This window comes from Callithrix jacchus, chromosome 11 (assembly GCF_049354715.1).
Source record: "Callithrix jacchus isolate 240 chromosome 11, calJac240_pri, whole genome shotgun sequence".
Lineage (NCBI taxonomy): Eukaryota > Metazoa > Chordata > Mammalia > Primates > Cebidae > Callithrix > Callithrix jacchus.
This window is the reverse complement of record NC_133512.1, coordinates 124,575,943-124,601,488: the sequence shown is the minus strand read 5'-3', so window position 1 is coordinate 124,601,488 and position 25,546 is coordinate 124,575,943. Positions and strand designations below refer to the sequence as shown.

Sequence of the window (25,546 nt, the reverse complement as noted above, 5' to 3'; positions counted from 1 at the left end):
AGACAGTAGAAAAAAACTACTAAAATCAGCAACATCTTCCTAGTTTCAAATCAAGACTGGGCTCCAAAATAAAGTGAAAACCTGAATAGATTCTGAGACAAGGATCAATCTTATTTTATTGTAGACTGAGAAATGGTAACATTGGGGACTTCAACAAATATTTATTGTTTACCTACAATATGCAACATAGTGTTTTAAGGTAAGTGGAGGATAATAGGTGAATGAGACTGATTTTTGCCTTTAAACTATGATCTAGTGGAGCAGTAGCAGGTATGCATGTGTCTCTGTGTGTACACACACACATCTAGCAACACGTATATATGACAAAGGTAATGAGATAAGTACAGATAAAAAGTTTTTAGTGTCTGAATGAGCTAACAGAAGTATTCTAAGATGAGTTTTGTGATATTTGACTTTTTAAAACTGGAAAAAAAGAAAAACATGGAGAATAAACAGCTTTTCTGGAGTAAAATTATGTGAAAATAAAACTGGGGAGATGGAACAGGATGATAATGGGAAAATGTTGATGCTATCACTTGGAATCTATTTTTAATTTAATAATAAAAATCACAAGCTTTTAAAAAAAGTGTGGTAAAAATCTATAATTTTTTTTTGACTGATTGGTAGAATACTACAGAAAGAAAAAGGTAGTAGATACATAAATTCAGATACACAGGCAAGAAAAAAATGAAGGCCAGAATTACGTTAAACAATGGAAATGTAAAAAAGAGAATGTTAAGCGGCACTATGGGAAGAGAATATTGATGTTCACAAATTGGGAATGGGAAGGAAAAGAAAAAGATGAATAAAGAGTTAATGGGCCATTAATAGAAGAAATATTAACACAAATATTAAGTTATTCATTCATCAAGTATGTATTGAGCAAGAGTAAGAGAAGGGGAGTGATATGGATAGATTTTTATTATTTATTTACTTTGAAGACAGAGTCTGTTCTATTACCTAGGCTGCAGTGCAGAGGCACAATCTTGACTCACTGCAACCTCCACCTCCCAGGTCAAGCGATTCTTGTTCCTCAGCCTCCTCAGTAGCTGGGATTACTGACATGTACCACCACGCCTGGCTTAATAGAGACCGGGTTTCACTCAGCTGGCCAGGCTGGTCTCAAACTCCTGGCCTCAGGTGATCCACCCTCCTTCCCTTCTCAAAGTGCCAGGATTACAGGCATGAGCCACTACACCCCACATGATATAGACAGATTTTTAAGCCCAGAGATACATAGTTGTGGAGGCCAACATTAGGCAACTTTTTTGCCATCTTGGTAAAGCAAGAGTACTTGTTCCTAAAGTACTCTTAGGATTAGAAAAGGGTCTGAGAAGAGACTCTACATACACCCCATTATTTATATTGTTTATCAGTGAAAATTTAGTCTACGGAGGAAAAGCCATGATCATTAGTTACACACAGACCTATCAACACATCCTATCCAGGCACAGGTAGGAATCACAGGGATACTTAATGCTGTTCGAACCTCAATATTCTCTCATTCTCTCTCTCTCTCTCTCTCTCTCTCTCTCTCTCTCTCTCTCTCTCTCTCGCTCCCTCTCTCTCTTTCAAGTGGCATTACCAGCAAAAAGAAACATAAAGTGTAGCCCACCTAAATCAACAGCATATTGATGCACATTTTTTTCTGTCATTTTTTTTTTCTCTGTAAGAAATGTTTGCTATTTAAAATCTGTTACTAGGTGATAATAGCAAAGCATATTTTTCTCTCTTTTCCATAGTCAACCCCATACATTTCACTTTGTATTTGCAAGTAAAAATACCTGTTGCCGTGCACATGAGAGGCACAGAATGCAAAGCTGTAATGGAGCAGGGTAGGGTCAATGACAGCACCATTTTCTGAATGTTCCATCAGTTCTGTAAGGTAGCAGAGATGTCTGTGACAGCCTCTTACACCATAACGGGCACAGTACTCATCTAACACAAAGACTTGGCCGGGGCTAAACCAACCCTGCAAAGTAGGAAAAGAATAAATAATATATGTTTTTTCTTTCTATACTAAGATTTGCTTTCCTGAAGGCACTTTTGGGCCTTATAAACAGAAGCTGCATGAAAGTATCTTGACATTTATTATATTAGTGGTATGTTTCATGTTATTTTCAGAAGAGATAATGTCATCAATTGTTAAACCGATTTGGGACACTGGCAACTTAATGCTATTCTCTCTTTACTGCCACAGCAAGGCATGGGTAACTTGTGCTTCCCCACTATCATTCAAAATTAGCCACATTTATTTATAGGATCTAAATGATCACACACAAAGAGTGTTACTCCAAAAATTTCACTCTCTTTATGAATCAATTAAAAAGAGAATAAGAAAGAAAACATTTCAGATGAAATTTCCTACTCACCAAAAGTTTTATAAAGTGAACCAAAAGAAAATGCAAATCTAGCAGCAGTATACACATACTATTTGGGAACTTAAATATCTGGGATATTTTTCTCATTTTGTTTGTCTTCCTATGACTAATATAACAGTTAGTGCTTTATATTAGCAGTTTCTGTTCCTCCTGAAATGAGATGTTAGATATATGTGTGTGCATGCCACCTGAACACAATAGGCAGTTTATGTGGCCAAACCTAGAGGACAGGGTTAGGTGGAGCTGCAGTATAAAATGTCTTGAAGAATTATATGGATTTACATATATTAACTTAATAAAAGAAAACTGGGGAGTGTAGAGAGTTTTAAAAAGGGGCAGGGTAATCATGTAAGAGAAAGAAAATAATAATGAGAAAAAGGTGAGAGGTCAATAAAGGAAAGGAGGAAGAAAAGAAAAGGAGGAAGAGAAGAACCATCATGCATGGTAGTTACATGATTTCCATGTCGCAGATAAATAAGATAAAGCTCAGGGATGTTAAGTGAATTGTCCAAGACCACACTGCAAATCAGCTATTGAGCCAAGATTTATATTCACAGTCATCTGACTCCAAACACTTTCTAAGCAAGTCATACTCACTCCCCTCTAGGTACAGCAGAAGATCTTGTAGCATTTTCCTCAGATTCTGTATTACACTTGGGGTCATCAACAAAATCAAAACAACTTTTGATAATTGAATAATATCTTTGAGTGGAATCCAAGAGGACACTACTATGTGTTTGTCCATGAAAAGATAGAATAGGATTTTGAGAGAATTTGTTTTACTCTCCATGTGACTGTAAAATTTGAGTTGGATCAGGAGAAATTATACTTAATAAACAATCCATAAATGAATTAATGAACTGTTAGGGTGAGCATGGCAATAAGTTGTTTCACTTTTTCCTATCTGAAGTATCCTTAGTGGGGGAGGGCATTTTGTCTGAAATCTTATTTTAAAGAGAATGTGACTTTATTGCATGAAGTTACAGGTTGAGCATTCCGAATTAAAAAGTCCCAGATCTGGAATGCTCCAAAATCCAAAATATTTGAGTACTTCCATAATGCTGTTAAATCAAGTTTAGCCTAAAGCTGCCTCGTTACATATTTTAAGTTCAGCCTAAAGGTTTCTCTGTACATCATGAATTATAAACTAAATGGAACTGTAAAGAGACTGTAGCCTACTATTGTGCCAATCACTGAGTTTGGGCCAATCAAAGGTGGCCAACTTTTCAAACTGTGTTCAAATAAGGCAAATGCTGAGCTGTAACCAATCTGGCTGTTTCTGTACGTCACTCCCGTTTTCTGTACGTCACTTTCCTTTCTCTGTCTAGAAAGCTTCTTCTACCATGTGGCTGCACTGGAGTCTCTGAACCTTCACTGGCTTGGGAGGCTGCCTGATTCATGAATTCTTCTTTGCCCAGTTAAGCTCGGTTAAACTTAATTTGGCTAATGTTTTTCTTTAAACAATGCTCAAAGAAAATTGATTTTGGATTTTTGGATTAAGGATGCTCACCTTGCATATAAAATGCAAATATTCTAAAATCTGAAGAAAATTCAATATCCGAAACACTTCCAGTCCCAAGCATAACCTGTACTATGCTCAGAGTCCAAGATATTAAAGTGGTGACAGAAATAGGCATATTCTGGCTATAAAAATTTCAGAGGAATTGCTATTAACAATGTAAATGCTTGGAAAAACACACATAGTTCTTAGGTTATAAAGTTTGTTCCCCATATTCTGAGGCATCAAGCATTGCTTTTAAATAAATTATACTTCATATCCTAAATTTTGGCTACAATTTCAACACATACCAAGGAAGAGTTTACTCAGTTTAATTCATACCTTTCCTTTTGTTAAGGAATTCAAGTTACATTTTGGATGGCTAGATGAAACTAAAACTTTCCTTTGTTATGTACGTATAGCTCCTGTCATATTTTCAATTCCACTCTTTCTCTCCCTTGCCACTTATGTTATCCTTATAAGAGCAAAAGAAAGAAATGTGAGGTGTCAATATCTGAGGAACAGAACTTCAATTTTAAAATGTCTGTACAGGTGTAAGTCCTATAACAGAGGTTTTAGAAAGTCTTCATTTAAAGCCTTCTATTCTCGCTGAGCCTTCTTTAAAGGGACTTACAAACCACAGTTTAGCATCTATTTGAGTCTGTTCTCCTGTCTATTGAGTGGCACAGCAGTGGTCTTCAAGTGTATAATTTTCAAATTGGGAAGCAATCGATTGGAATCCTTTATCCTTCACTCCAACTACCATTACTAAATGAGTCAGGGATGAAATTGCTGCTTTATAACAAATACTTCTCACTTTCTAAAATCTTTTATTCCAACCTATAGGGGACTAGATAGATAGACTTGTACTCACCAAGCAAGAATAGGAATCATTCAGTCTGTGATCCAAAGTCTGCCTCTGGAGTATTCTAAAAAGGAAGGCGTGATCGAGCTTGCAGGGGTTTGCAGAAATAAACTCATCCATCCCATGTTTCTGAAAACGATCTCCATCTGTAAATTCAGGCACAGTATATTTACTTTTCAGGCTTAATGATGGACAGGTACAGGTTGTAAAGAACAAAAAATGTATGACTCATAACAGATTACCTTTTATCACATAAAATATGATGCCAAGAATTCAGCATATTAATATAAATTGGAAACTTTTTGAAGCCTAAGTAAAAACAACAGTGAAAAATCTACACATTATTTAGAATGAAGTAATTCTGATTCCATTCAAAGCTATTGCTAATATTTATCAGAGGAATAATTTTATTTTCCAACATAGAGAAAAGTTGTATTTTAAGTCTACATTTACTGATGGAATTGACTAGAAAAGAACTAAGGTCTATTAATAAAAAACAGCAACGATGGCCAGAAGACTGCTTTCCAAATGGCAAACTAGGGCAGAAATGAACACACATGCTTCAGCTGGATCACTTCCAGCCTTCTTTTCTGTATGGAGCTTTTAATGGGACCATCCTTAATATAAAAATGGCAATTGCGCTCTCAAGCTTCAAGTTTAAGAGACATAAAAAAGGGAGCATCATGTTTGTGCAAATATGCAGACAAAGCATAACGTCCCAAATGGCACTTCAATCAAAGGCCCAAATTTATTGTTCTTTACAGATTGCATCTTTCAACGCCTGTAGACCCTGCGGGTTTATCAAAAGGCAAGCTTTTATGATTGCTTTCATTAATGGTATGTTTTGTCAAAGTCTTCAATGTGAGTTATTTACTAAGTATAGGGGAAAAAAGCCATACACTACCCCAAAGGAGTGCTAGGGTGTTATTACATTAGCTCTGTAAGAAACATAGCGCATATTGAGCAAGCAATCAGTTATCAAGATAAAAGTGGTCTCCTCTCACAATGGTAAAACTGAAGCCCCATTGTTCCTTAAAATTCAGATAGATTTCTTTTTGGTCATCATAAGAAAAGCAGAGTTCTAAATGTAAGCTAAGTGTAGTTTCTGAAACCTATGTAGTACAATCCTAAAATTGTAAAGGAAGAGAGACAAAAGTTTATTGATTAAACCCAATTATACAGTTGGACTCATAATAAAACTCAATATTGATCTGTGGACATGATGCTAACATAATCAGTCACATTTAGATATTTAGCCCAGATCATATTGATCCATGTCAAGTTCAACTTTCAGCCATATTTGTAGATGGAAGAACTGTATAATTCAAGCTGAAGGGTCCTCAGAATCACACTAAAAAAAAAGATACACAAACTAATGTACATCTCACATCAATGACAGATATGAAAAGGTGAATATAGCAAGTAATCAATGAATGGCAGCTTATTGATATGTAGGGTATGAGGTTGTAATCATGAAGAAAATAGCATATATATACCTTTACATTTAATAATTACCTGAATGATTAAATACATTACATGTGATAAATTAGTAAGATTAACTGGATGAACACAAAACTAAATAGCTTTTCCTGAACAAATATACAATTCAACTTCTTTTGTATTTTATTCTTCTGTCTCTTTTACTATAAAGTTAAATATATGATAATGTAATGTGAAATAATATCAGATGAGTAGGAGGCAGAATATTAAAACTGTAAAGTTTAAATAAAATTGGCAGTTTTTTTGTATTTTAAAATATTTTCTTAGAATATTCATTTTTCCATTTATCTAAGCAAAAATTCTTTTAGTATCATTATTATGAAATTAAATTACTAGTTTTATAAAACATCTGCTAAATTTTATACCTTATTTCTTGCACCAGAGAAGGTTACAATAGGAGTTAAAAATAATGCTAATTAACGGTTAATTTGTTGAGAACAGGACAGTAATAAATTTCACAGGAAAAAAAACCTACTATAAAGATTTGTAGAAGCAATTAAAAAATGGGCATACAATCTTTAAATAAAAATGTGATTCTGAAAAAAGAATCTATAGTTCATTTCTATCATTAAATCATACTTTCATAAATTTATAGAGTATTTTCCTCAGGTAATACATATTCCAAACCATATATCTGCTAAGACAACAGTCTTTCTAAATCACATATATGAATGAAACATTATTTTTCAAATAATTACTATTAGTGATAAAAATGATATTAACAATAGCACTTTGAGTCACAAATACAGACTCCACTTGGAAAAAAACAGACAGGCAAATAAACCCACTAAATTGTTTATTTAAGAAAATCAACAACCTTCAATTTCTATGGAGCTGTAATTTTATGAAAATGAAAATGTGCTCTTTGGAATCACTCTATCTCTAAAACACAGGCTGTGCAGACCAAGCATCTTTACTTCTTTCTTTCTATATCAGATCAGCACCATTTGGAACATTTCATGCAAAAATACATCACCATGTGCCAGTATAGCCTTAGTTTCCATGAATTTACATATAAGATAAATAAATAAGTAACAGTTTTGACCTCCCTGAGTGAAAAAATGAGAGAAAGAGAGAGAGAGACAGACAGGCAGGCAGGCAGGCAGGCAGGTAGATAAGCTGTGTTTCATTTTCAAGAACAGGCAGTCAGTTTCAGTTTGCTGTCCCTGTGGCCCTGTTGTAAACAAAATAATAGCAATGTATACAAGTGTTTCTAACATACTGAAAAGTGCCAGGCATGGTGGTTCATGCCTGTAATCCCAGCACTTTGGGAGGCTGAGGCGGGTAGATCACCTGAGATCAGGAGTTCGAGACCAGCCTGGCCACCATGGTGAAACCTTGTCTCTAATAAAAAATACAAAAAATTAGCTAGGTGGTGGGCACCAGCTAGTTGGGAGACTGAGGCAGGAGAAATGCTTGAACCCGGGAGACTGAGGTTGCAGTAAGCTGAGATTGCACCAACTGCTCTCCAGCCTGGGCCACAGAGTAAGACTCCATCTGCTGCCCCCCCAACAAAAACATACTGAAAAGTGAAATGTAAGGCAACAAAGCACCAAAGCTAGGCGGAGTGAAACAGATGTAATACTACTGAAATGCTTTTTTAATAATAAAATTGTGTGTGTGTGTGTGTGTGTGTATTTAAGCATTACAACATGATATTATGGGATACATATAGATAGTAAAATGGTTATATACAGAGGAAAATGAACAATTCTATCATGTCACACCGCTACTTTTTTGTGACAGAGCAGCTAAAATCTACTTACTTAACAAAAATCACTAACAGTACAATTTTCTGGATTCTAGTTGTCAGGTTGTACATTATATCTCTAGACTTGTTCATTCTACATATGTGCTAGTTTCTATCCTTTGACCTACATCTCCCCATTTCCTCCCTGCCATCTTTAAAGTTCTCTCATGAACTAATGTAAAAGAGGAAATCAGATACCATTATAATATTATCTAGTTTCTTATTTTTATAGACATATTTTCACATAGCTTTCTACAGGCGTAACATATCTCTATGTAACTCCTGAGAGACACAGGTATCATCTAAATCAAATGCAAAATATGCTTTTAGTCAATTGCCGAATCCAAGGCTTCAAAATAGGGTTATACTGGATTGTCTTCAATTAATGTTACTATAACACAACATGATGGTAACTAGTTTTAAACAGTAAATTATTCATGGTGTTACTAAAATTTCTCTGATAATGGAAATTTTCAGTTCAATCTATCTTCCGAAACAATATGACAACTATCAAAACAAACCAACAAGCTATGAGCTTAAGCAATATGCTGCAAAACTGTCATAAATTGTGATGATTAACCTATGGACTAACTACAGATGTGGGACACGGTAATTGAGGATACTGGTGGAGTTTCTATGGCAACACTTGGATATATGCTCCAGCATCTTTAGGCGGTACTGTCACCAGGTGTGCTAACAGTAGCTGGAATGAAACCCAAATTGAGAAAGATTACTATTTGCTATAGATTTAAGAAGTTTTAGAGGCTTTATGTAAGTGAAACCTGAAAATTAAACTTTTTCATTAGGATAACAGCTGCTGGAAATTAAGAGAAAAGAATAAGTAGGTTGACAGTATCAACTTAATACAGACTTGAAAATAGCTAGTATAGAAAATGACATGAGGACTATCAGTGAGCTAGTAGACCCCACTGTGGTGAGGGGGCTTTTTGGTGGGCACTGACCACAACCTGCCCCTTAAGTGCTCAAAATCCCAAGTCCCAGGAAAGGCGGCATCTAAGTCAGAGAGAATGTGAGATTGAAAAAAATAACTGAAATATTTCTTCTTTTTTTGCCACAAATTCTCGTGATACTGCATTTGTTGCTGCTCCCATTGTTGTGAAAAATCATGGCTATAAAAGGAAAGGGGGAATAAAAGGTAAAGGGGCATTCTAGAGGAGAAAAGGAGGCCATTTATTAGCTTTCTAAGGTCACTCCGGTGTCTGGGAGTGGGGCTCTAGTATCAAAAGGACTAAGAGGATGTTGTCAGCCAAGACTGCTCTCTGCAAAACACTGAGCTGAACTAAGCCGCAAATGAACCTTTTGAAATATAATACAATGTACTGTCCTGTATTTAGGAGTTCATCTGTAGCTGCATTTACCACTACTCACATCTGATTATACACTTTTTATAATTCAAATGCTCATAGAGTTTGAGAAGGCACAGAAAGTTAAAAGTGACACAACAAAGTAGGTGTCATTTCTCTTTTTATACCATCCACGTAGGCTTTAATAGGAAGAGTTTAATATTTTAAAATTTTGCCTAGATCAGTCTGGACAGTATGTCCACATTTCATGTATACATTTTCTGCTGAAGAGCAAAGGAGTTTGTTCACACCTCTATTACTGACCCAAATAACTGTTTAGCTTCTTTTGCTCAAATTGATTCAAAACCTGATATATGAATTAACATATCTTGCTTTCTGCAGCAAATAACACAGAAGTAATACTTTCACTTGATGACAACTTTGATCAACACAGAAGCTTAGAAGTACAAATAAGCAAAGTAAATATTTAACATTTATTAGAAAAAATATGTTTAATGAAAAGAAAGACAAATGCATTTCCTATGAAGTGTGAAATTTGACATATTAGATCAATCAGATAAATAAGTTCACAAAATTAAATGTCATTTTGTATTCCAATGTAAGAATTTAAAAATATTAGCTTAAAAATAAAAAAGATGTTAGTTTTTCTGGTTAATTTTTGATATCAATTTATTATTGGAAGTCAACTACTACTATGTCATATTGTATTATGTGACCCACAGATTGTATTACGCCACATATATAACTGAGGGACAGTGAAAACCAGGGTACATGCACTGAAATTTGGTTGGAGAGAACAAAGAAGGATAGTTTAACCAAAGAATGTTAGTCAATTTGGCAATGGTAGTACGTTATATTTGAAGTGAAAAATTTTTAACCAGCCTCATCCCCACCCCTTCAGCTCACTCTCTTTCCTTAGAATTTTTATATATCCAGAGAGTCAAACAAAAAAAAAGATAAATGGAATTGATTTGCTTATTAGAGAAATTATACATACATATATTATTAATGTCCTAAAAAGATAAGGTTGTCTTCCAGTAAGTTAGATTTTATAATTTTTTATTTTTCTTAGTTATTAGTATGCTTAGTATCAAAAAAATAAGGTTCTTCTTTTTTTTTTTTTTTTTTTTTTAAGAGATAGAGTCTTGCTCTGTTGCTAGGTGCCAGGCTGAACGGCAGTAATGCAATCTTGGCTCACTGCAACTTCTGCCTCCTGCCTCAGCCTCCCAAATAGCTGGGACTACAGACACACGACACCATGCACAGAAAAAAATAAGCTTCTTTTAAGATTCATACCTAATTCTAAAGCACTGGGTTTGTGAAAAATAAATAAAAATACATATTTCAAAGAAAACTCAAATATAGAAGAAATAGAGTAGCAACTAGTGCCTCCAATAAAACACACCCACTGAATATTTTAGGTGTAATTCTACCTATATTTTGCTTTATAAATTGGATGGCTTTTTAATTTAGTGAAAATAATACATGTCTAATTTAGTATTTTTTCCACTTAACATACTGACCATTTGTTTTGCATGTTATTACAACACCTTCATGGCTATTACCTTTGTGCCTGTATGAATGGTAGATATTAGGTTGTTTCTACTTTTTTTTGTTGTGATAGACATTTTTCTTTTGTAAACAATAAAACTAACCTAAATACTCTGGGTTTGGCTAGAAAGTAGATTGACCCTGTAAACAAGATGATGATATTCCTCAAACTTCGTATTATTAAAATTATTTAAAACATTTAATTTTAAAAATCATGAAAATACTTACCTTTACCAGCTACAGGTCAGCAAAGAAATGAGAAACAGAGCATATTTAAATGAATTGGGAACATATATACAGATAAATATACTTTTTGAGATGGAGTCTTGCTCTGTCACCCAGGCAGCAGTACAGTGGCATGATCTCAGCTCACTGCAGCCTCTGCCTCCCGGGTTCAAGTGAGTCTCCTGCCTCAGCCTCCTGAGTAGCTGGGACTACAGGCATGTGCTGCCATGCCCTGCTAATTTTTGTATTTTTAGTAGAGATGGGGTTTCACCTTGTTGGCCAGGATGGTCTTGATCTCCTGACCTCATGATCCCCCTACCTCAGCTCCCAAAGTGCTGGGATTATAGGTGTGAACCACCGCATCTGGCCTGTATATATTTATACAACCAAACATTTAAAATTTTATTTTCTCAATGTCTACTCGTGATTTTAAAAGTTGTTATTCTAAAAGATCATTAGGAAAGAAAACAAAAATGATTATATAAGTCAATCGAGGGAGGAAAATACTATGGGTGAAACTACTCTCTGGAGGAATTCATGGCATTTCTCCAATAGGTCAGGGTCACTAATCTCATTCTGATGAGGTAGAACATTTTCTTTTTTCCTTTCTTTTCACTTTCCTTTTTCTTTTCTTTTTTTTTTGAGACGGAGTCTTGTTGTATCTCAAGGCTGGAGGGCAATGGCACAATCTTAGCTCACTGCAACCTCCATCTTCTGGGTTCAAGCTACTCTTCTGCCTCAGCCTCTTGAGTAGCTAGGATTACAGGCATGCGCCACCATACCTAATTTTTGTATTTGTAGTAGAGACGAGGTTTTACCTTTTTTTTTTTTTTTTCAAAGAAAGATAAAGCAGAAGCAGCAGAGTTCTGTCCTGATTAAAAACTTTGCTAGCCTGGATACAAGTCAGCTGTTGTTAACAAATCAAAACCGTTTGGCTTTGTAGTTACAACAAGTAAGTTCAGTTCCCACAGCCTAATCAATTCTGCCTTGACAACAAATTGATATCAAATAATAGAAAGGTTTTTTTAGAAATAGTTTACAGGGCCGGATGCAATGGCTCACGCCTTTAATCCCAGCACTCTGGGAGACCAAGGCAGCAAGATCACCTGAGGTCAGGAGTTCGAGACCAGCCTGGCCAAGGTGGAAAAACTCCGTCTCTATTAAAAATACAAAAATTAGGCGGGTGTGGTAGCACGCACCTGTAACCCCAGCCACTTGGGAGGCCAAGGCACAAGAATTCCGTAGCCTCATCAATCCTGCCTTGACTATAAATCGATATCAAATAATAGAAAAGTTTTGTTAGAAACAGATTACAGGGCCAGGCACAGTGGCTCATGCCTGTAATCCCAGCACTTTGGCAGGCTGAAGCCAGCATATCACCCGAGGTCAGGAGTTTGAGACTAGGTTGGCCAACATGGCGAAACCCTGTCTCTACTAAAAATACAAAAATTAGGTGGGTGTGGTGGCGCACACCTGTAACCCCAGCTACTGAGATTACTTGGGATGCTACTTGGGAGGTAGAGGCATGAGAATGGTTTGAACCCTGGAGGCAAAGGCTGCAATGAGCCAGGATCGCACTACTGTTCTCCCTCTCTCTCCAGAGGCAGACTCTGTCTCAGAAAGTTCTGTATCATTCAGCTATGGTCTTAACGTTCTGTGTTAGTGGTTCCTAACCACTTTTCTTGCCACTGTGTGCAAGCAACGATAGCCATGAGCTCAGCGCATTCCTCGGGCATTCCTTGCATTCAGGATGTTAAGAAAAAATATGGGAACACAAGTGAAGGAGGGTGACAATATTTATTTTCAGTAGCTATTTTATTTTTTGAAATAGCTATCAAGTCACTGTAATTCTGTGGTTCTCAACAGGGGTGATTCCTCACCAACTGCAACCCTACCCTCTGGTACATAGTGCAATGTCCAGAGATATTTTTGGTTGTCGGACCAAAAACAGTCTCCAGGTGGGAGACTGTCGGTATCTAGTGGGTAGAGGACAGGGATGATGTTAAACATCACATAATGCACAGAAAAAGTCCTTTGCTCCACTTCCTGCCCTGAAACAAATAATTATCTACCCCAAAATGTTAATAGTGCTGAAATTGAGAAACTATGCTCTAACTAACAAAAAAATTCACTCTGCTTCTGGTCATGATGGCATAATGGAGAATAAATTTACACTCCTAACTGAACTAAGTATTTTTTAAAAATTTACACTCTTAAATGCTGCATGTTGGGCAACCTAGGAGAGTGATTCCTCAGAAATGGGAAACAAGGTGAACCTTACAGTCATTCCAGGTTACTGCCAGGAGAAGCTCTAAAGCCCATGGCACAAGGAACAGGAACTCAAGAAAAGTCCAGTTGTCTCCCTGAGTTAAGAAGATGGAGCTGACAGTTAAGTAGGGCCACAGTAACTAGTTTGTAGGAAAGAGTACCGGAGAGAAGAGAGGTGCACAGCAAGAGACCCTCAAGATCTGCACCCCACAAGAATTCAGATGACTACCCATCAGCTCTTGCATGTGTAGAAAGAGAAAGAAGGAATCTAAAGGATTCGAGAGGACAGTGACCCAAACTCACACAGCCTAGAATAGCACTGCTTCTCAGCAGCAAGAATATAAAATCTCAGCCGGGCGAGGTGGCTCACGCCTGTAATCCCAGACTTTGGAAGGCCAAGGAGAGTGGATCACTTGATGTCAGGAGTTCGAAACCAGCCTGTCCAACATAGCGAAACCCCATCTCTACTAAAAATACAAAATTAGCCGGGGATGGTGGTGCATGCCTGTAATCTCAGCTACTCGGGAGGCTGAGGCAGGAGAATAGCTTGAACCTGGGAGGCGGAGGTTGTAGTGAGCCAAGATCATGCCACTGCACTCCAGCCTGGGCAACAAGACCAAAACCCATCTAAAAAAAAAGAATATAAAAATCTCATAATTCACAGGTTAATGGACTGAGTATTAAGAAGGATGCTGGTCCAGAAATGGGAGATGCATCCTGGACTAAACATTGCTTGGTCTCACCTAGCAAAACTTGAAAGCAAAGCTTGAAAGGATCAAATTGTTTCCGAGTAACTTAAATGTGTCTCAGAACAAGCATTTTTATGAAGAAAACTATACCAAGGGACATCATAATCAAGTTGCTCAAAAATAATATTAAAGAGAAAAATCTTTAAAGCAGCTAGAGGAAAAAAGGACAATATTTATAGAGGAACAAATGAAAATGACAGCACAGCTCTCACTGGAAAAACAAATGCAAGCTAGAAGAAAGTGGAGCAACATCTTCAAAGTACTGAAAGAAAAGTATCTTCAAAATGGGGGTAAAACAAGTATATATATATATTTCATATATAAAGAAGCTAAACAAGTCTTTACTATTATGAATAGTGCTGCAATAAACATACGTGTGCATGTGTCTTTATAATAGAATGATTTATAATCCTTTGGATCTATACCCAGTAATGGGATTGCTGGGTCAAATGGTATTTCTAGTTCTAGATCTTTGAGGAATCGCCACACTGTCTTCCAAAATGGTTGAACTAATTTACACTCCCACCAATACTGTAAAAGCATTCCTTTTTCTCCACATCCTCTCCAGCATCTGTTGTCTCCTGATTTTTTAATGACTGCCATTCTAAATGGCATGAGATGGTATCACAATGTGGTTTTGATTCGCATTTCTCTAATGACCAGTGATGATGAGCTTTTTTCCATGTTTGTTGGCTGCATAAATGTCTCGTGTATATCTATGTACGTAACAAACCTGCATGTTCTACACATTTACCCCAGAACTTAAAGTATAATAGTAAATAAATAAATAAAAGAAAGTCCCCCCGAAAAGAAGACAAACAAATTAATACCAGCAGATCTGCACTACAAGAAAAGTCAAAGGAGGTTCTTCAGGAAGTAAAAATATGTGCACTAGGCTATGAAAGGCACTGGAAGTGGTAACTACATGAACATGTATATAATATTTTTCTTTCACTTTTAATTTCTTTAAAAGATATTGACTCAGGCAATAATCATAATAGCAACTTATTGTGGGATTTACAACATATACAGAGGTAAAATATGTAACAAGAATAGTGCAAAAGCCTAGAGAGGAGAAATAGAAGTTTACTACTATAAAGTTCACATATTATACATGAAGTTGTATAATAAATTTAAAGTGTATACGTTAAATTCTAAAGCAATCACAAAGATAACAAAACAATTGGATTGAAATAAAAAATTCCATTTATTCTAGCAACAAAAGTGAAATACCTATAAATAATTTTGACAAAAGATGTGCAAGATCTGTTCACTGAAAACTACAAACATCCCAGAGAGAAATTAAAGACTACCTAAACAAACGAAGTGATACATTGTATTGAAGACTCAATATTAAGAAGTCAGTTTTCCAGAATTTTCCAAGGACTGACCTACAGATCAACCTATATTTTTTTCTATAAAATCCTCAGCAAGGAATCTCAAGATATTTTAAAAATTTACATTGTACTCCATAAATATAAACCATCATTATTTGTCAATTAAAAATGAATATAGTTATTTTTAAAAATTCATAGAGAAATACAAAGAACATAGAATAGCCAAATCTCTTTGAATAAAAGAAACAAATTTAGAGGACTTAGATTATCTGACTGTAGGATTTACAAATCTATAGTAATCAAGACAGTGTGGTAATAATATCAAGATAGATAAACTTATCAAAGGAAAGGAAAGGATAGCTCAGAAATAAACTCATGTGTAGTTAATTTGATTTCTCACAAATGTGCAAGAGCAATTCAGGGCATAATACTCCTTCCAACTCTTCATTTTAGAACAACCGGACATCAATATGCCATCCATAAATACTAATGCATACCTCTCACCATATATAAAAATTAACTCAAAAGCTTGAAAATGGAAAAGCTAAAATTATAAAATTTCTAGAAGAACACAAAGAAGAAAATGTTTGCAATCTTGGGTTAGGCAAAGATCTATTAGTTATAACATCAAAAGCACACTGATGAAAAAAATTGATAAAATGGACTTCATCAAAATTAAGAATTTGTTTTTCTGAAAGACACTATTAATAGATGTGAAAAGAGAAGCCATAGATTAGGAGAAAATACTTGCAAATCATGTATCTGATGAACATCACATATCCAGAACGCAAAGGCAAACTTCATTTTATCGTGCTTTGTAGATGTGTTTTTCATAAATTGAAAATTTGTGGCAACCCTATGTCAAGCAAGTGTATGGTGCCACTTTTTTTAACAACACATGCTCATTTCATGATTCTGTGTCACATTATGGTAATTCTCACAGTATTTCCAACTTTCCATTATTAGTACATCTATTATGGTCATCTGTAAAAGTGATCTTCGATGTTATTATTGTAATTGTTTTTGGGTACCACAAACTGCACCCATATAGGATGGCAAACTTAAATGTTATATGTGCTCTGACTGTTCCCCATCTCTCTCCCTTTTCTTGGGCCTCCCTATTTCCTGAGACACAACAATATTAAAGTTAGATTAACTAATACCCCAAAATGGTCTCTAAGTGTTCAAATGGATAGAAGAATCCCATCCCTCTCATTTTAAATTAAAAGCTAAAATGATCATGATTAGTGAGCAATGCATTTCAAAAGCTGAGACAGACTGAAAGCTAGGCCTTTTGCACTAAGCAGCCAAGTTGTTAATGCAAAGGATAAGCTGTGGAAGTAAATTAAAATTACTACTCCAGGGAATACACAAATAAGAAAGCAAAACAGCCTTATTGCTGATATAAAGAAAGTTTGAGTGGTATGGATAGATCAAGCCAGCCACAATATTCCTTTAAACCAAAGCCTAATCTAGAGCAAGGCCCTACCTTTCTTGGATTCTATGAAGGCTGAAAAGGTGAAGAAGCCTCCGAAAGGTGTGAAGCTAGCAGAGGTCAGTTTATGAGGGTTAAGGAAAAGAAGCCGGCTCTATTACATAGAAGTGCAAGGTAAAACAGCAAGGGTCGAAGGAGAAATGGCAGCAAGGTATCCAAAAGATCCAGGTAAGATCATGACTGAAGGTAGCTGTGCTAAACAACAGATTTTTTTGTGTAGGCAAAATTATCTTCTATTAGAAGATGCCATACACGACTTTCACAGTTAGAAAGAAGTTAATGCTTGGCTTCAAAGCTTCAACGTACAGGCTCTCTTATTAGTGGCTAATATAGCTGGTGACTTTAAGTCGAAGCCAATGTTTATTAACCATTTTGAAAATCCCAGTGCCCTTAAGAATTATGCTATGTCAACCCTGTCTGTACTCTATAAATAAAGAACAAGCCCACATGAAGGTGCATCTGCTTACAACATAGGTCACTAAATACTTTAAGTGCACTGTTGAGGCCCAATGCTGGAAAAAAGATTCTGTTCGAAATATTATTACTCACTGACTGCATCTAGTTGCTCAAGAGCTCTGCTGGAGATGTACAAGGAGATTAATGTTTTCATGCCTACTAAACCAATATCCATTCTGCAGCCAGATCAAGGAGTAATTTCAACTTTCAACTCTTATTATTTAAGAAATACATTTTTTAATGCCATAGCTGCCATAGGGATTCCTATGAGCCATCTGGGCAAAGTAAATTGAAAAACTTCTAGAAAGGATTCACCATTCTGTACGCCATTAAGAACATTAGTGATTCATGGGAAGTGGTAAAAATATCAACATTTACAGGAGTTTGGAGGAAGGAGGAATCCACCTCAAAGATAACTTTAAGGGATTGAAGACTTTAGTAGAGCAAGTAACTGCAGATTCATAAAAATAGCGAAAGAATCAGAATTAAAATGGCGGCCTGAAGGTGTGACTGAATTGCTGCAATCTTACAATAAAACATGAACAGATAAGAAGCTGGTCCCTTTGGGTGAGAAAAGGCAGTGCATTTTGAGATGGAATCTACTATTGGTGAAGATGCTATGAACATTGTTGAAATGACAATAAAGGATTTAGGATATTACATGATTTTAGTTCATAAAGCAGAGGTAAGGTTTTAGAGGATTGATCCCAATTTTCAAAGAAATTCTACTTTGGTCAAAATGATATCAAACACCATCACATGCTACAGAAGCAACTGCAGATGTCATGAAAATAGCGAAAATCTTTTGTGAAAGGAAGAATCAGTCACTGCAGCAAACTTCATCCTTGTCGTGAGAAATTGCCACAGCCACGCCAACCTTCAACAACTACCAACCTGATCAGTTAGCAGCCATCAACGTTGAGGCAAGACCCTCTACCAGAAAAAATAGTATAATCACTGAAGCCTCAGATGGTTACTAGTATTTTTAGCAATATTTTAAAATTATGTATTAATACTTCCTAGACATGATGCTAGTGCATGCTTAATAGACTACAATATAGTATAAACATAATTTTTTTTTTTAGATGGAGTCTCGACCTGTTGCCTAGACTGGAGTACAATGGTGCAATCTTGGCTCACTGCAACCTCTGCCTCCTGGGTTAAAATGATTCTCCTGCCTCAGCCTCCCAAGTAGCTGGGATTATAGTCACCTGTCACCATATCCATCTAATTTTTGTACTTTTAGTAGAGATGGGGTTTCACCATGTTGACCAGGCTGGTCTGGAAGTCCTTACCTCCTAATCCACCCACCTTGGACTCCCAAAGTGCTGGGATTACAGGTGTGAGCCACCATGCCCGGCCTCTTTTTTTTTTTTGGACACAGGGTTTCACTCTGTCACCCAGGCTGGAGTGCAGTGGCACTATTTTTACTGCAACTTCCACCTCTCCAGTTGAAATGATTCTACTTCAGCCACGCAAGTCCTGGGACTACAAGCATGTACTACCATGCCCAGCTAATTTTGTATTTTTTGTAGATATAGGGTTTCACCATGTTGCCCAGTCTGGTCTCGAATTCCTGAACTAAAGAAATCCTCCCACCTCAACCTCCCAAAGTGTTGGAATTACAGACTTGAGCCACTGCATCAGCCAAACATAACTTTTATACACACTGGGAAATCAATGAATTTGTGTGGCACAGTTTATTGAGCTATTCATTTTATTATAGTGGTCTGAAACTGAACCCACAATATCTCCGAGGCATGCCTGTATAAAGACCTCTCAAACCCAATAATAAGAAAATAACTCAAGTACAAATTAGGTAAGATATATGCAGAGATACATAACCAAATAATATATATAGATAGCAAAAAAGCACATAAAACAGCATTTTTCTATTTGAGCAATAGTCAACTAGGAAATGTGATGAAAATATAAGATGCAATAGCAACAAAAGCATGAAAGCTTTAGAAATTAGCTTAATCAAGAATAAAAAGAGGTCTATGGGAAAGGATTGAAATGTAAAGCACTTAAAAGATTTGAATAAATGAAGGGATATTTCATAGTCATAGCTGGGACAACTGAACATTACATAGGTATTGATCTGGAGGTATTCTACGTTTCCATCCCTAGAGGAGTGAACAGGCAAAAAAATCAAATGTGCAGTAGACTAGGTAACATAACGAAGCCCACTTGCTCAGTATGCAGCAATCAGAAGAATGAGATTAGATGTGTATATAAAAACATGGACGATTTCTAAAAACACAGGAATGAATGAAAACATTAATACTGAATAAGATAAAGAACATAAAACCATTTATGAGATTGACACTAAATGCACATATACAAATGCAAATTTGCAAAATGAAAAACACAGGAAATTCACATTAAATGCTGTAGAATTGTAGCTTATAGGGGAAGGGACAGAGACTGGCCCATGGAGAGGAAAGAAACAAATGTATAAAAACTTGGTTTTAAGTATGGAGAATCAAAACCAGGAAGGAAAAAAAGTAGATCAGCCTGATGGAAGAAAAGGGTTTTGGGAAGAGATTTGACTTGAGTTAATGTTGTGATGGGGGTGAGCAATGAACAGAGCTCCAGAGGGAAAAAGCTCTCCCCAGGGCTGAGAGGGTCTTATGCTTTGATGTCCAGTGCAGGCACAGCCCAGGGATAAATATCCAAACTGGCACTTGAAGTAGGAAAGAGGCAACGGATAAAAGCTGTGCTGCAAGAGAAACAGCTGAGTGAGCACCCCTGTGCATAGCTGGGAAATACTCACCAAGTTACTATATACCACTGTGCCAAGAACCTGATGAACATGAAGTAAGGGATTCCTAGGTATCTGGAGTTGATCCAAGAAGGACATGGACAACATGGACTTCACTGCCAGGTGCCCTGGCAGGTCCATGGCGATGAGCAGTGCATACCAGCACATAATTAATGAAACCAGTGACAGAAGTCATGCCTGAGGCCATGTGAACAGAGAAGAGTCTTAGACTAGATGCTACATTCAATGATATAACAGTTTTATGTAATCCCTCTGAAACTTAATTTACTATGAATCACATGGAAGAAGAGTAGGAAGAAGAGTCTGGAATCATTCAAATTTAAATCTGTGACTCAGTTGTTCTGAATTGATGAGTTTAAGTTTTTTGGCAACACTGGAAATTAAAATGTAAGATATGTTCAATTGTAGAGAAATAAAGTTACACTTCTGTATACCTTAGCTCTGATAAAAAATTCTTAACTGGGCTTGGTGGCTCATGCCTGTTGCCCGAGCACATTGGGAGGCCAAGATGTGTGGATCACAAGGTCAGGAGTTCAAGACCAGCCTGGCCACAATGGTGAAACACTGTCTCTACTAAAAATACAAAAATTAGCCAGGTACCATGGCACACACCTGTAATCCCAGCTGCTTGAGAGGTTGAGGCAGGAGAATTGCTTGAACCCAGGAGGTGGAGTTTTCATTGAGCCGAGATTGCACCACTGCATCCCACCCCGAGCAACAGAGCAAGACCCTATCTCAAAAAAAAAAAAAAACCAAACCCCCAAAAAAGAAAAACACTTATACTCTATGCATATTACCTGGGGGTGAGAGAAAGGTGGAAGAGTGAGTTAGATTTTTAAATACAGTGAAAAGATCAGAATGTGCTCTTTTTATTTTATTTTACATTTTAGGATGACAATGCTACTAATTTTAAAGAAGAAATTTTAAATAAATAAAAAAATTAACATATAATGGTCCTAAGGAGTTTTTACCACATATTAAAAATATGCCCCAATCTAATTATAACCTATGAGTATGGTAGTATGGTCTGTGTTTTCTAAAATAAATAAATGAAAAGCTCATGGTCCACATTTAATTATTTGAACTAAATGTCTTTGTTTAGGATGGCCAGAAATGATACTATCTAAAAAGAAAAGAGAAAAGTCATTTGTTGCATGAAAAGTAGCAGAAGAAAATAATGCATGTCAAGATGTCACTCCCTGGGAGAAGAATCTCAGAATCAAACGCCACAAATTGAGCTCAAAGTTAAGGACAGACGTTTATTACAGGTAAAATGGGATAAGCTTTGTAAAGGAGAATAACAAGTTAAAACATTTGGTTTAGTAGTTTTCAAAGTTATATTTGAAAATGTTTTGACCATAATTCTATAATTATTGAACATCAGTAAATTAAAATTAAAAATATAGCTCTTAAGGACTTAAGTTAGCATTCAAAAAGTGATATGTTTCTAAGGCATGAGGGTAAAAAGTTGGCTTTATGACTTAATATTTTTATTAATCTACAACAAAACAATAGCCCTAAATTACCCTTCTGGGTTATTAAGAACAACTCTAGAAAGTAGTGTTTCATCATTTTGGTATTCCGAAATCCTATCAAAGCAAATTTCATTTTGCAATACTTTTTCCATGTCTATAGGAGACTTAATTCAAAATCATAAGAAACTAACATAAATTTTCCTTTGAGAAGTTTTAGAGAATTTTCTTATTTGCTCTTGAGATTTCTATAAACATCCTAATGCTTGACAAATCCATGATTGGAAAGCCGATGTACTATTTACTCCAGATTTATGTGAAAAATTAGATAACTGATTATATGACTATTAATAGGAACTATTTTTATTTAATTAGGAATTAATTAATGATGTAAACTATAATACTGAACAAATTCACCTCAATTTTATATCTTATTAAGGCTATTAATTGATAATCAAATTATTTTTTAACAAAACTTACAAAGCTGAGCATCTGCATGGAGAGTTCCTCCTTTAGGATTCAGTTTCTGGGTCTGAATCGCAGGAACTGGTTTATATGATTGACCTGTGGCCCTATACATGGCTTGAACCCATAATATTCTGTCCTGTTCATCATCACTGGCAAATATTACAGTATCTCCTTCTTTAACAGCATTAAAGAACATACGACCACCCTGAAGACCTGTGGAGGAAAGGAAGACATCATTAAAAATTTATAGGATTGGCAGATTTTAGTCACATTCACTAACTGACCTTATGGAAAAGAATGGATTTGATGTTAGCAGTTCAATGTTTTAAACAATATTTAGTTTAATGGATCAAATCCACAATCCAAGATTTGAAGAAAAATAATAACAAAAAGGTTTAAGCCCCCATATCACCTCAGAAATAAAAAAAATAACCTAGGGAAACAAACACAGTAGCATTTTGACAGACATAAACATACTCCACAGAAATGCATAGCACAGTCTGATATCTCATGCCAGAAACAGAAGTTTTATCTGTCAGCATATTTGCCATTCTATATGCAGGAAAAGTATATAATGATTAAAACAAAAATGGTATTTCGTATTGCATGTTATTTTATCTTTTATAAAATTCTTTCACAGAGAAGATAATATTTTCCATTTTAATTGAACAATTAGTTAATACAGTCATAGATTTCTATTTCTTAAATCTCTATTTACCAACCAATCATTGTTTATTAATGTCTGTATTTCTTGATTTTAGATATTAATGTCACTAATATTTATTCACTATTTTTAGATATCAGCTGTCCAGTACTCTTTCCAGTATTAATATGAAGGGAAAGAAAGAAGTACAAGAATGTATTGTTGGGAGAAAATTAGTAGGTATAATATAATAATTCATTGGCCTTTTTTTGGCCTATTTCTGCTATAACTTTTGCTTTTGAGAGGAGTTTTGCTATTCTCATATAATTATTATATGCTATTCTCATATAATTATTATCTCATATAATTATTCTCATATAACACATTGCTATTCTCATATAATTATTCCATTACAGTGACTTTTACACATTTCAAACTTGTGCCGTAATAATAATGGAGATGATGAAATATGGCTAAAAATAAAAGCCATCCAAAAGAGATAATTTGAATCTCATAAAGTCTTTCCCAGGTATATAAGTGAAATATGCATCCTATTCATAGAGAAGTTTTTAAAATGTAGAACAGACACAGGATATTTATAAGAATTGCATGGCAGGGAAAGTGGTTAAGATTTACCTGGGTGGGGATCAGTATAATCCACAGTATAGCCTTCAAGCTGCATTAATTCTTGTGGTTCAGACTTTTTTTCTCTATAACTGCACATAGCAAAGGTATACTGGCTAACCTGCTCGAGGAAAAAAAAAAAAGTTTACAGATTGGTCATATTTGCCAAACTTAACTTTGATTTTTTCTTACCAAACCACTCTTTTCCCAAATAAAAATATAACATAATTTGCAAATAAATTAGTAAATTTTAGCATTTTTCAACACCTAGCTTAGAGATTAAAGCAAATTTTGTTCATCAGCTTGCATTTGCCAGGTCTTCTATGCCTATGATCCAGCATTCCCCAGGTTAGTAATTTGCTGCTCAAGCTTCTATATTAATAGAAGCACCATAAATAAGTATTCATGTTAATACAGTTGGGATCATTAGCCTATTAAGAAGATAAATAGCCTTCTTTTACTATGGTTTCTTACAGCTTTTAATATGCTAACATAGACTGTAAATATCTAAGAGTGAGATTAGGAGTAGTCCTAGATTAACATAACCATAGGACCACATTTTCAAGAATATTTCTTTCAAGACTTTTAACGAAGTAAAAAAAGATCTCAGTAAAAGTTGAGAATTTAGTACCCACATAAGGAAACCCTCAGGCAGGACAAGAATGGAGTAAATATTGGGCAGCCAGTGACAACACTTTCAAGATCTGCTCTGCCTCTTAATTCTTTTGTCTTTTGGAATTGGCTTCATTTCCTTGTGCTGAAGTCTTACTAGAACCATAGCTGCTCTGAAGTCACCTCCCTGAGTTTGTCTGCTTGGACCGTAAGGCCATATGTGAACAAAATACTATAAGGGGGGAATGTTTCATTAGCCCAGTTTGGGTCAAGAGCTCACGTACGCAGCAAAGAATGTTAGATTGTACAATAGGTAGGCTCTTACAAGGTCCCCCAACAGAAACAGAGGGAAGTTCTGTTCCCAGCAGGAGAAAAGGCTGTTTGGTGGATATACATCTGAACTGCAAAATATCCTACAATACAGAGTCCATGGAAAATAGTGTGTTAGTGTTTTTTTTTTTTTTTTTCCTTTTCTTTGAGGCAGGGTCTCACTTTGTCACCCAGGCTGGAGAACAGTGGCATGATTATGGCTCACTTGCAGCCTCCACCTTTGGGGACCCAGTGATCCTCCCACTCAGCCTCCTGAGTAGCTGGACCACAGGTGCATGCTACCATGCCCAGCTAATTTTTAAAAATCATTTGTAGAGACAGGGTCTCTCTATGTTACTCAGGATTGGTTAATGTTAATTATTTCCTTTTTCTGTTTTTAAACATAAAATGAAACTAAGAAAACATAGTACCTTTCAACAGACAGTGATTACTTCAATAGGACCCCAAGAGAAACTAATCATGAAAAACAGTGAATAGGGACTACATTAAAATTGAGGAATTATCTTCATTAAAGGGTACCATGAAGAAAGTAAAAAAGGCAAACAACAGACTAAGAGAAGATGTATGCAAAACATATATTGAATCAATAACTCACATTAGAAATATAAAGAACTACAAATAAACAGAAAAAACTCAGAATACATGGTAAAAAATAGGTAAAGGAAGACTTCTTTTTAAAATTTTCACATCCGCTCTCTGTACCTGGGGCCAGAAAGAGAGATTTGAGGTAGTGACAGGTGTGATGCAAAGACCAACATTGTTACATTTAAAAGGAGTAAATACATTTTCTGTTCTGAGCAAAGAGGAGCTCTTTTCTCTGCTCCTGTCTGCTCTTCTACAAAGTAAAAGGTGCAGATCATTGTGAAAATTCCTATGCTAGAGACTGCTAAGTTTCATGACAAATTCTGAATTTAGAACCAAAAATTAACACAACCATAACACTTCATTAGAAAAAAATACTGATTAGATTAGCAAAAATGAAAATGGTTCACCCATACATACACAGTATGGGTGACCGAATGGGAACTTGGGCAGACTTTCTGGAAGGCCTTCTGGCAACAGGTCCTGTGACATACTTATATGCTTTACATACATCACAGTACATAGGTACAAAGATGCAACACATTTTTGCCAAGCGTGGTTTTGTTGAGTCTTTTTATCTTTTTGCCAATTTTGATGAATGGGAAAAGCTCTCACTGTTATTTGTATTTA

The 25,546-nt window shown here is 35.8% G+C and overlaps 1 protein-coding gene across 16 annotated transcripts in view; it reads right to left on the bottom strand.

The window, feature by feature from the left end:
• Positions 1-25,546, bottom strand: part of CADPS2 (calcium dependent secretion activator 2) — a 564,672-nt gene that overhangs the window by 158,591 nt on the left and 380,535 nt on the right. For all 16 annotated transcript variants that reach the window (XM_054237741.2, XM_054237742.2, XM_054237744.2 and 13 more), the window contains 4 exons: positions 23,405-23,513; positions 22,138-22,338; positions 4,754-4,890; positions 1,785-1,972 (listed from right to left, as the gene is read on the bottom strand). In XM_054237741.2, the coding sequence (XP_054093716.1) occupies positions 1,785-1,972; positions 4,754-4,890; positions 22,138-22,338; positions 23,405-23,513 (635 nt within the window). The remainder of the gene's footprint in view (positions 1-1,784; positions 1,973-4,753; positions 4,891-22,137; positions 22,339-23,404; positions 23,514-25,546) is intronic.